The sequence below is a fragment of the Eutrigla gurnardus genome, assembly GCF_963514095.1.
Source record: "Eutrigla gurnardus genome assembly, chromosome: 4".
NCBI classification, from domain to species: Eukaryota; Metazoa; Chordata; class Actinopteri; order Perciformes; family Triglidae; genus Eutrigla; species Eutrigla gurnardus.
Genome location: NC_139918.1, coordinates 31754345 through 31766852, shown reverse-complemented (window position 1 = coordinate 31766852; position 12508 = coordinate 31754345). Strand labels below are relative to the sequence as shown.

The 12508-nt window shown below is 41.9% G+C and overlaps 1 protein-coding gene across 2 annotated transcripts; it reads left to right on the top strand.

Annotated features, from left to right (window-relative positions):
- The first annotated feature begins 1127 nt into the window (after window positions 1-1127).
- On the top strand, window positions 1128-12498 carry LOC311013037 (endophilin-A2-like). 2 transcript variants are annotated; one of them, XM_084008918.1, is made up of 9 exons: window positions 1128-1306; window positions 6188-6256; window positions 6418-6634; window positions 6783-6916; window positions 7121-7279; window positions 7955-8058; window positions 8633-8766; window positions 8928-8984; window positions 9761-12498. In XM_084008918.1, the coding sequence occupies exons 1-9, from the start codon at window positions 1262-1264 to the stop codon at window positions 9946-9948; spliced, it is 1107 nt and encodes a 368-aa protein (XP_083865044.1). In that variant the 5' UTR covers window positions 1128-1261; the 3' UTR covers window positions 9949-12498. The 2 variants fall into 2 exon arrangements, with proteins under 2 accessions (XP_083865044.1, XP_083865045.1); XM_084008919.1 differs by lacking the exon at window positions 8928-8984 and having other exon boundaries at window positions 1129-1306.
- Window positions 12499-12508: the final 10 nt, after the last annotated feature.

The following is a 12508-nucleotide window of genomic DNA, read 5'->3' as shown; positions in this document are numbered from 1 at the left end:
GATTATTTCAATATTAGGGTTGAATGTTTCTTTTTGCTGTGATTTTCATTTAATTGTCTGTCTCTGGTCCACCTTTTTCTTTGTGTCTCCACTTTTGTCTTGTAAAGTCAGTGATTTATTTTTTTTTTAATTGAAGAAAAATTAGGTACAAACAAAAACAATAGTTTGTCCCCCTTCTCTTTCCCTGTATGACAAAATGTACAAGAGGTATATTACTAGTCCAAGAGTAACGGAGTTACACAGCTCGATATATATTGTTGTCCAGTGGGATACATTATATGTGGTTTGAAGAATGTAATAAATGGTTTCTTTTTCTTTTGAAATGTTTAATTGAGGTTTGTGTGCGTACTCTCTATTCCTTCCATCCAAAAACATAACCTGCAACAATACTGATAAATGATTAGTCATTGAAGTGTCTTATGAATTTAAACATTCTGGAGCTCAACCTGCAAAAGAAAGAAATAGAGAAATTAATAGATGAAGAGAGAGAAAAAGATTTAGCTCTCGGAAATAGCGATTTTTTAAATTTAAAATTACATTTCATGAACTTTGGAAGCCCATTTCCTCCACTGTCAGGAAAAAAGAGAAACTTTCTGAAAATAATGACTTACTATCTAAAAAAAGAAAGTGTCTCAAAATATTAACTTAGTATCTCAAAATGAGAACAGTTCTCGATATAAGATAATATCGCAAAATAATAAGAACGTTTCTAAAAAGAATGTCTTGATATCTCAAAATAATGACTTGGTGTAGTATGTCATTATTTTTGAAATACTACGTCATTGTTTGAGATGCCAAGTCATTATTTTGATCAGGTTTCTGACAGTGACAACTTTCGGAAGTTGGCCTACGAATAAACTCAAGAGAATAAAAGTCAAACTAAACGAAAATGAAATGACTGTTAATTAGTTGCAGCCTACATCAACATGAATAACTAACAAACCTTTACTTATATACGTTATGCTGTCCACAGTAAATGCATGTTTTATAGTAAATGCACGTCTCTCTCCGGTAAGTCAAAGCCAGCAAACCATTTATTGCGTTATTCTGCAGAGAAAGAAAGATGTTTGGGTGCGAGATTCGTGTGTGACCCACTTGATCCCTCAGGATCCTCCCACATGAACACGGACGTTGTGGTTGCAAGTTCCACATCCCCGGTGCAACGTTGCTAGACGTGTTGCTCGGCTGCCGTTGTAAACTCACAGCAACTCGGCTCCTTTCACCCGCGTTTCCCCGTCGAGGTCCGGGTGCAGCGCTCACGATGTCCGTCGCAGGATTTAAGAAGCAGTTTTACAAAGCCAGCCAGGTAAACGCAGGTAGCTAGCTGACCCGAGCTACTTCCTTTATTTTAACGCGAGTTTACGCTAGCTTCAAGCTAACAGCTAGGTAACCAAAGTGGGAAACTGCTAACGTTTATGACGAGACACAATATGTCGGCTAAACACTGATGTTAGAGGTATGAAACGTATAAGACTAACTTTATTGTTTTCAAAAGCTTCAACAACAAGTGTGTTGTGGCTCAAAGTCGGCGTTAAGTTAACATCGACTCTACGACGGCGTTAGCTAACGCAAACCAGACAGTTAGCAACGTTACCCGACTAACTTAAACATGAGCTGATGGCAGGCTTTACCCTGACTAACTTAAACATGAGCTGATGGCAGGCTTTACCCTGACTAACTAACTTAAACGTGAGCTGCAGGCAGGCTTTACCCTGACTAACTAACTTAAACATGAGCTGATGGCAGGCTTTACCCTGACTAACTAACTTAAACGTGAGCTGATGGCAGGCTTTGCCCTGACTAACTTAAACATGAGCTGATGGCAGGCTTTACCCTGACTAACTTAAACATGAGCTGATGGCAGGCTTTGCCCTGACTAACTTAAACATGAGCTGATGGCAGGCTTTGCCCTGACTAACTAACTTAAACATGAGCTGATGGCAGGCTTTACCCTGACTAACTTAAACATGAGCTGATGGCAGGCTTTACCCTGACTAACTAACTTAAACATGAGCTGATGGCAGGCTTTACCCTGACTAACTAACTTAAACATGAGCTGATGGCAGGCTTTGCCTTGACTAACTAACTTAAACATGAGCTGATGGCAGGCTTTACCCTGACTAACTAACTTAAACATGAGCTGCAGGCAGGCTTTACCCTGACTAACTAACTTAAACGTGAGCTGATGGCAGGCTTTACCCTGACTAACTTAAACATGAGCTGATGGCAGGCTTTGCCCTGACTAACTTAAACATGAGCTGATGGCAGGCTTTGCCCTGACTAACTAACTTAAACATGAGCTGATGGCAGGCTTTACCCTGACTAACTAACTAACTTAAACGTGAGCTGATGGCAGGCTTTACCCTGACTAACTTAAACGTGAGCTGATGGCAGGCTTTACCCTGACTAACTTAAACATGAACTGATGGCAGGCTTTGCCCCGACTAACTAACTTAAACGTGAGCTGCAGGCAGGCTTTACCCTGACTAACTAACTTAAACGTGAGCTGATGGCAGGCTTTACCCTGACTAACTAACTTAAACATGAGCTGATAGCAGGCTTTGCCTTGACTAACTAACTTAAACATGAGCTGATGGCAGGCTTTACCCTGACTGACTAACTTAAACATGAGCTGATGGCAGGCTTTACCCTGACTAACTAACTTAAACATGAGCTGATGGCAGGCTTTACCCTGACTGACTAACTTAAACATGAGCTGATGGCAGGCTTTACCCTGACTGACTAACTTAAACATGAGCTGATAGCAGGCTTTGCCTTGAGTAACTAACTTAAACATGAGCTGATGGCAGGCTTTACCCTGACTAACTTAAACATGAGCTGATGGCAGGCTTTGCCCTGACTAACTAACTTAAACATGAGCTGATGGCAGGCTTTACCCTGACTGACTAACTTAAACATGAGCTGATGGCAGGCTTTACCCTGACTGACTAACTTAAACATGAGCTGATGGCAGGCTTTGCCCTGACTGACTAACTTAAACATGAGCTGATGGCAGGCTTTACCCTGACTGACTAACTTAAACATGAGCTGATGGCAGGCTTTGCCCTGACTAACTAACTTAAACATGAGCTGATGGCAGGCTTTACCCTGACTGACTAACTTAAACATGAGCTGATGGCAGGCTTTACCCTGACTGACTAACTTAAACATGAGCTGATGGCAGGCTTTGCCCTGACTGACTAACTTAAACATGAGCTGATGGCAGGCTTTACCCTGACTGACTAACTTAAACATGAGCTGATGGCAGGCTTTGCCCTGACTAACTAACTTAAACATGAGCTGATGGCAGGCTTTACCCTGACTGACTAACTTAAACATGAGCTGATGGCAGGCTTTACCCTGACTAACTAACTTAAACATGAGCTGATGGCAGGCTTTGCCCTGACTAACTAACTTAAACATGAGCTGATGGCAGGCTTTACCCTGACTGACTAACTTAAACATGAGCTGATGGCAGGCTTTGCCCTGACTGACTAACTTAAACATGAGCTGATGGCAGGCTTTACCCTGACTAACTTAAACATGAGCTGATGGCAGGCTTTACCCTGACTAACTTAAACATGAGCTGATGGCAGGCTTTGCCCTGACTAAGTAACTTAAACGTGAGCTGATGGCAGGCTTTACCCTGACTGACTAACTTAAACGTGAGCTGATGGCAGGCTTTGCACCGACTAACTAACTTAAACATGAGCTGATGGCAGGCTTTGCCCTGACTAAGTAACTTAAACGTGAGCTGATGGCAGGCTTTACCCTGACTAAGTAACTTAAACATGAGCTGATGGCAGGCTTTACCCTGACTGACTAACTTAAACGTGAGCTGATGGCAGGCTTTGCACCGACTAACTAACTTAAACATGAGCTGATGGCAGGCTTTGCCTTGACTAACTTAATTTAGAGAGTTTGCAGCCATGTGTTTTTCCACGTGACGTTGGTTGTGTCCCTGAGTTTGGCGAACGTCAAAGCAAGTATTCAGATGGCTGAAGTCTTTGAGAAGAGGAGTTTCTGGTTTGACCTCGGTGCTCTCTTCCCTCATGTTGTTTGCTGTCATGTTCGGCAGCAGATAGATACCTGGATCACGCGTCAATAGCCCAAAGTGTTTGCTGTCTCTAACGTGTTTGATTACACATGTTTCCAAACACTTGTCTCAAGACCAATTAGATAATGTGTTGTTGTGACACTATAGCTCAGTTACACAACACATGTTTACTGTCATCTCCCAGCCGTGAGTGTCCTATTCAAACAACAGCACCCAGCTGACCTTTGAGTCATATCTAGCAGATTTAATGTGTATTTCCACACCTATATTCTGATTTATGAAAGTCATGATGACATGAAGTCAAAGATGTATAACCTATGTACAGGATTCATAAAGCCACTGAGATTTACTATCATAGATCATGCTAGCCCATGCTCTTGTTCTTAAATTTGGTTGATGCTGTTTCCATAGCTGAGCATATATAACACCAATCTTCTTTTTACAATGTCAGTGTGACAGATGTAGCATCAACATCAAACTGAAAGCAGAAGTTATTGCGATGCCAGATGGATACGGAAGTTTAGCGAAGCAAGTAAAATATCTACTTGATTGGAAGTGACTTGATGCACGTGTGAGTGACGGATTGTGTACAGACATTCGTAGTAGTCTGGAAATCTTGGGATTTATTGACCAGTTTGTGTTGAGCTTCTGAATTCAAATTGCACTAATTTCCACTCTGAAAGAAATGTACTTTTTGTGACCCAAAAAAAGTTAAACCTGCCACCATAAACATGAAGCTCAACGAGAGACGGGCGGCGAAACCGGTGCTGTGTTTTGATGACACCTGCCTTGAAACAGGTCCCTGCTTTGGCTTAACATAACGTGGCATGCAGGTGAAGCCTCTTTTCTCAGTGGGTGTGTATTGGAATCCTAGTTATGTGAATACGCTGCCCAAACCAGCTTCTTGAGTCATCCAGTAGACACAGATTCAGTCATTGCATTGACAGTAACGCTACAATAACGAGGTGCACAAAAAGCTTGTATCCCAAGACAACACCACAGTACAGTGGTGAAGGCCAACTACCAATGAAAACCATTGGAATATACTGTAAAGCTGTCTCTCAGTCTCCAAGTTGCCTGAGAAGCTGCACGGCATCCCGCCATAAAACTACCCTTGATTCAATCAGGGCTTAGCCGAATTGTCGGTTACGATGCTAACATGTATAGGTGACATTGTACCGTTTCATTATATTCCATATCATGTTATTTATCTTGTTTTTCACACTGACCAACAAGACTAAACCCACATTCTCCCTTCTTTTATGGAACAAAATGTACTATAAATAATCTAAAGCAAACTGTTAAAGGTTAGATAGATGGACAAGTTTATTAGTCATGGAGGACAAAAGGCCTGTGTTGGCAATTATGAAGCCAGATGGATGGTTAGTGTTTGTGTTTTGGATTTCACACATCTACATGCCAAAACAAGTTCACATCTGGTACCAAAAAAATCCTTAATTGCAATTTAACTGCTGTTTATGAGACTGTATAATTAGGGAACATGTGGAGCTGAATTATATCCGATGAATCAATTAGCGATCAGCACTTAGAATCACTGGCTATTTTCTACAAAATGACTTAACCAAGCCTGTGTATTGTATTACCGAGAGATTGATCCATCTGGTCGTAGAGGTTTATGTGCAGTGTGGTGCCGAGCAGCTGCGCAGAGTTGAAGCAAATGAGAAAACACACACAATGAGTCTCTGTCTGGCCTGCCAGCCAACTGGATTTTAGAAATGTATGTGCCATGTGTGAGTCAGGATATGAATTGAGAAGATGAAGTTAGTGTGTGTAAGTTTAGTAAATGTATCCATGAATGTGGTTGTGGTGCAGGGAAATGCAATGTGTGCTGAACTGATGGAAAAAAGAGAAAAGCTTCGTAGAAGTCCTTATGGAAGGGAGAAAAGTCATGCAGACTTGAGGTTCCTCCACTGACCGAAAACATGGGTATGTCTCAGAATTGTGTTTCAGACCTGGAAATACATAAAATAGGAGACATAGTTAAATATCTATTAAAGTTTGGAAATAGTTAGCAGTGCAGTTGTGAAGGTCCAGTTCAAGTTGTCACCCTGTTGACTCGTCCTTGTTGTGGCATGTTCATCCATCAGCTTCGTAACTGTGTGTTCACAGCTGGTGAGTGAGAAGGTTGGAGGTGCAGAGGGAACCAAACTGGATGAAGACTTCAAGGACCTTGAGAGGGTAACATACATTTTAATAAATATATCATTACTAAACCTAAAATAACATGTTCTTTTGTTTCACTGAAAGTTGAGCGACTAAATTAAACGCTCTCAAAGGCATACAACTCGTTATATCCAAGCACATATAAATGATTAGCTTTCTCTAAACTGTACCACCAGAGAGCAGATATTACCAGCAAAGCAGTGGTGGAAGTCCTCAATAAAACATCAGAGTACCTCCAACCCAACCCGGCAACGAGAGCTAAGCTTTCCATGCTCAACACGGTGTCCAAAATGCGTGGACAGGTCAACAGTCCGGGCTATCCCCAGCCTGAGGGCCTCCTGGGGGAGTGCATGATGAAGTACGGACGGGATATGGGCGAGGAAACCAACTTTGGTAAGAACAGTGTGGGCAGTTTGAGGAAGAGCAACACGTTTGTGGTTATGGTATATTTCTACCTATAACCAATGATTGTTATTGACATGCCTCACAATGTCCCACACTCCCTGATGCTGGTATTTTGCATGTTCGTGTTTTACTGCAGGTGGGGCTCTAACAGACATTGGAGAGTCAATGAAAAGGATGGGTGAGGTCAAGGACTCGCTGGATATTGATGTGAAGCAGAACTTTATTGACCCACTGCAGGCGGTCGCTGACAAGGATATCAAAGACATTCAGGTAAAATGAAAGAGGTAGTATGCTGCACCACGTACAGGCTAGGCATTGACTAATGAGCCCTGCAGTCACTGTGTCAGCTAGAATAATATGAAAACATATTTACTGTCCAATGACATTACATGAAAATGACAATCATAAACAATTGAAAATACTTGGATATTCATATAATATCATGTGTGAATCACAACTCTTTCGCCTCCTCAGTTCCACCTGAAGAAGCTGGAGGGCCGCCGCCTCGACTATGATTATAAAAAGAAACGTCAAGGTAAAATCCAAGATGAAGAGATCAGGCAGTCTCTAGAGAAGTTCCACGAGTCCAAAGAGATGGCTGAGGTCTCCATGCACAACCTCCTGGAGACAGACGTGAGTCACCTGTAGACTAATCTTGTACACTTCTGCACATTGAAACCTACTGGACTTATTTATACAATACTGCAGTCACTATATTGTAACTACTGGTTGATTTAGTTGACCAGTAATTCACTAAATGGGTGGTTTAATAGATTAGATTCTAAACTTAATAGATTAGTGGAGTTAACATAAGGTCCCATGGTATCTCCTCTGTGCCAAAACAAGAACTAGTTAGAGAGAGAATAAGAAAAAAATAACCCTAGATTATCACCATTAGTACGATATGAGACATGGAAGCCAACAAACTATAAAAGGTATAGTTTTTCTCAACATGCCTATCGAGTACCTGTTAATATTCATTCTGGCTAGTGTCTGTGTTTCAACTTGCATTGGAATTGTATGTTATTTGCTGCTCACATCTTCTCAGCTAGGAAGTCACCTGTTACTTCTTTAAATACAGTATTTGTCAGGTGACATGTCCACACTGATCTGCAGTAGTGTGAGCTTGTCAAACCCGTTTTGCTTGTTGTTTACTGTCCTGCCATTGTGAGGTTTTTCCAGAGTGAAGTTATTATACAAATGGAATGATGAGAGGCAGGAATGTGGTCGATTAACCAGTCAGGTATGCTCTGAAGCACCACTGCTTTTCTGTGTTTGGTCTCGTCCTTAAATGGTTTTTGTGTGCAGGTGGAGCAGGTGAGTCAACTGTCTTCTTTTGTGGAGTCTCTGCTGGACTACCACAGACAGGTCTCGCAGGTCCTGGAGGGGCTTTCGGACAAACTGAAGGAAAGGTCAGTGCCATGACTGTTTGTGATGACGGCATGACTTCTGGATGTTGAGGCTGAGTCCGCTGGCTCATGACGAGGGAAGATTCAGCAATGCATATTTTATTCTCACCATCGCATTACAAGTAGTGAATGTAACGTGACGGCTGATTCCGAGCACAAATCACTTTTTTTTATCAACTTAACAATATAGATAATTATCGTGGGTTTTGTATATTTGCATTTTATAAAGTAGATTTGTTTTGTGACACTTTAGAAATAACAAATACACACAAACAGAGCCTGTGATAAAACCCGATGGTAGCCACAACAATAAAATTAAGCTAATTTCAAATGGCTGCCTTACATTTAAATGAGCACTAGCTGTGAGCCAGTGTTGTAAAGTTCCCACTTCTGCCATCTCTTTGCTACACATCTTCCCTCAAACCTAACGCATAAGTCAATCTTTCCTGTTTAGGAGAGTCGGGTTTAAACCACCTTCTAGTCATGGCTTTCCTTGCTGCTGTAAGGACGATCTATACCAAGTATCGTCTCCTTGTAGTGCTACTGAGAATGATGACTTTACTGTGATTGTGTGCAGGGTGAATGACGCTCAGTCTCGTCCAAGGCGTGAATACACACCTAAACCCAAACCAGTCTATGACTATGGAGAGGTAGAAAGCTCTAACGGAGGATACACACCAGCTGCAACAACCCCTCCAGCTTACTCTGCCGGTAAACTTCCTTTTGTGTATTTTCTAAGAGTGGGCTTGAACTGAACGTCTGTGAGGATGTGTGTGTGTGTGTATCTGCAAGGCCTCCTACCAAGGAGGCATGTGTGCAAGTCAGTCTCATTCTTAAAACTGATGTGTCTTTCCTTCTGTGACATTAACCAGCCCCAGAACAATATCCAGGTCCATCCTTCAAAAGAACCTCCACCCGGAGCAGGCCGCGTGAGTGGGACAGGGAGATAACGTGTCACTTGCACAGAACTAGAACGTTTTGCTACCTGAACTCACTCTGGTGCACAGCTGTGTGGCAGAGAGGTGTATGCATTTTGGTGTGATGGAAAAGTATCGGACTAACATGGTCTACTGTGTGCCGTCTGTCAGATACAGACCAAGACCGGGCTTGTTGGAATATTACTCTGTTTGAGGCTGCATATACACATGATGTCAGCAAACCACACTCCAGCTTTGTGTTTGTGGTCAGTGACTGTGGCGTTTTTAATCAAAGTACCAAACCTAACAATAATAAATACATTTTCTAACCTGCAGTCATGGTTTTGCTGAATTGTATGTATCTGCGTGTCTTCCTGTCCACTAACTGATGATGCTCCTGAACCTCGGGATAAATCACTACATGCCACATGGTTCAGTGCACAGAAATAGTCAGGAGGTGCATCTAATAGCATTCACCTCTTGAGTCAAACAGGTAATGTCTTGGCCTAAATCTTGAACATGGTCATTAAGTTTGAAATGAAATAGTTAAGCTATGTGACGTGTCAGTGCATTGACTTGATCTTGAGGTTCAAAATTCTCCCTTACCAAACTGATGACTAATTTATAAACATATCCTATCTGAATGGCTGCCTTTTCCTATTGGAACACATGCTGGTGATACAGGTTATACTAATCGTATTGAAAAGAAATGACCAACTACTCTTTTCACCAAATGACGGTTCTTTGACGTCCTTCCATCGCTCTACTCTGTGTGTCTTTCTCTGCAGCCGAGCCATGCTGTAAAGCCCTGTATGACTTTGAGCCGGAGAACGAAGGAGAGTTGGGATTCCACGAGGGAGACATCATCACCTTGGTCAATCAAATCGATGAGAACTGGTTCGAGGGATCCATTCGCGGCAAAACCGGATACTTCCCCAACAACTATGTTGAAGTGGTGGTGCCTCTGCAACACTGAAAACGGGAAAGGCAAGAGAGGAACGGCAAGACGGAGAGTATGCAAAGAGGGGTTGGTAGTGGATTATCAACTCTCAGTAACCAACAGATATCTTTTCTTTATTTTAATCAAAGGGTAACTATCTCAAGACAGGGACCTTATTTGTACCCATGCGTTATTTGAGGAAAGATTTTTTTTTTTTTTTAATCGTTAATGGAGTTAATGGATTTTTAAAAGTAAGGATGGAGGGATGGTCAGTCAGAAAAGCGGTGCCGTAATGTTTGGGTGAATTCACCATAACCCAAGTATTTACATTAATTCTCTATGCACTTTGTACGCTACACCTCTATCACCGGATGAAAACCAAGAGAGAATGACATCTGTAATGACATGTTCAGTATCCACAACACTAAGAAGTACAACTACTTTATTCTTATATTCTTAACCTATTTCATATTCACAAGGTGGACTTTTTTTTGTTCTATGTATTGTTCAAATTGGTACCACACACACATATGTACATGTGTGTGTTCTTCTGAACTCTTTTCTACACTCCCAATGTTCACTCCTGTGCCTTCAGGCTTTAGTACTGTTGTCTTCATGGACTAGTTTGAGCCAACATGGAGGACTGGCTGCCTTCTGTCGATGTTTGAGACTATCCTCCACTGCCATCTGGTGGTTCTAGAGATCATCTTAGCTACTGGTTTGAGTGGAACTGACTTTGTTTTACTGTTTTTGGTTTTGTTTTTTTCTCTCTTCCAAATAGCTAGACCCCGTCAGCAGGTGACATTGACGGACTGCTATATTAAATGTTGTTTTTCCCCACGTATTCACACCACTGTTGATCAGGGAAACTCTGGGGCAGTTTTTAATACATTTGCAGATTATTTGAGACCAAAAAAGTTCCTTTATAGTTAATTCCAACGAGTTTAGGGGTGTACATAAATATGTTTATTTGTATCATCTGTATTACACTAATTGTTACTACATTGTCAATTATTTAATTAACCTACAGCCCTTCCAATGTTTCTCACAGCACTTGACTCTCTTTACTTAGAGCTGATTCCCACTTTGGATGAGACTGCCGTTTGTCATTAAAAGGAAAAATAGTTTCCTACAGCCCCCTTTGTTCAAAACTGCTGCAAAATCTAGAACCGTGCTTCAGATGCAAACATCAGGTTTTAAAGCAGAACAGCAGCCTTTGTTTTCACCGGTGTAACCCACAACAATGCAACATGATTCTCCCCCACCCTGGATATGTTTCAGCGTTACACCAAAGCCATAAGCGTCCTTCAGTTCCTCTCTTTCTCAGCCTGCATTGATACTGCCGGCAGTGTCGCTCACAAGGTTTTGTGGGCTTTAAAGCAAACCGTTTGTCAATGAATTTCAGTCTGAGATTTGTTTCCCCCCATAGTGCTGTGCTCAGCTTGGCTTTTGTACTCTAACCTATAATTTGGAGCATGGAAATGAACCTGATGTGTTTTTGTACCTGCCTCATGTTTCAGGCCGACACCCTGCACCAAACCTGACACAAAATGCTCCATAACTATCTCCAAACTATTGTGTACATAATTTAATCATAATGAGGAAGGCCTGTGCACAATAGCTGGTTTCAGTTTCAATTAAGTCTTTTAAAGCGGACTGTGAACTGTGAGGGTTTGTGCTGTTCACTAAAATACCAACTTTCTCCTCTCGTCATGATCCCCTTGTTAGTCCGCCCCCCGCCCGACTCATCTCTCCCGTCTCTGTTTAAAGTGAGAGTGGAACAGACAGGCCTTTTCAGGAGGGTAGGGCTCACAGCAGTGGATTATGCCCTCCCTACCCCCACTGGTCTTTATTCACCACCTGCCCCCGTACCCCTGCCCCCTTTCTCATTATCTGCCTCATCCCAATCCTATGGTGCCTCTGGAGTCTCCTGGTCCACTCCTGGAATAATCTCCCCATTGTTATGGTAGCATGTGCCTCTTAATATATGTCTTCTATCTTTTTCCTATTCAGGAGAAGCCCAGGGTCTTCTGCTGTGCTGAGTAGCAACTGTGTGGTTCAGGTGTTGGTTTACATGCCTCATTACACTAAATCAGAAGCCCAGAGTTCAGGGGTTCAGGTTGAGCTGTTATGCAGCTTTTATATGATGAATAATGTTGGGGTACAAAGGGGCTGGATCAATATTTGTGTGCTGTTGCTGTCCCATCTTAAATGGTTGTCTTAACGCTGCAGCTGACATTTATTGCAACACTACATTCTGTGAAGGCTCGTATTGAATCTGTAACCATGAGTGTCTCAACTATGCAATATTGATGAAGTATTATCAGTCTTTAGAGCTTTATTTTATTATGCACGTCTTAAAGGAGTTTTCTGTGTAAAAATGTAACTGCTTTGCATGTGTGCTATACGCAGTGCCTTATTGTGAATATGACACAGTGGGGAGGCTAAAAGTGGGATTATCCTGGATTATTTTTAGGATATGTGGATTACCTCTGTACTGAGTGTAACCACTTGTGTATTGTATGTTTGTTACTGTGTAAAGGGCAATGGCTGCTGCATTCGCTTATTAAAAGGAGTATGAAGTAATTTGGCCTCA

Bases quoted from the DNA above. Each gene is read 5' to 3' on its own strand.
- LOC311013037 (XM_084008918.1), top strand. From the start codon at position 1,262: ATGTCCGTCGCAGGATTTAAGAAGCAGTTTTACAAAGCCAGCCAG. The intron at 8,059-8,632 runs GTCAGTGCCATG...GATTGTGTGCAG, and splicing joins TCGGACAAACTGAAGGAAAG to GGTGAATGACGCTCAGTCTC. The intron at 8,767-8,927 runs GTAAACTTCCTT...GACATTAACCAG, and splicing joins CCCTCCAGCTTACTCTGCCG to CCCCAGAACAATATCCAGGT.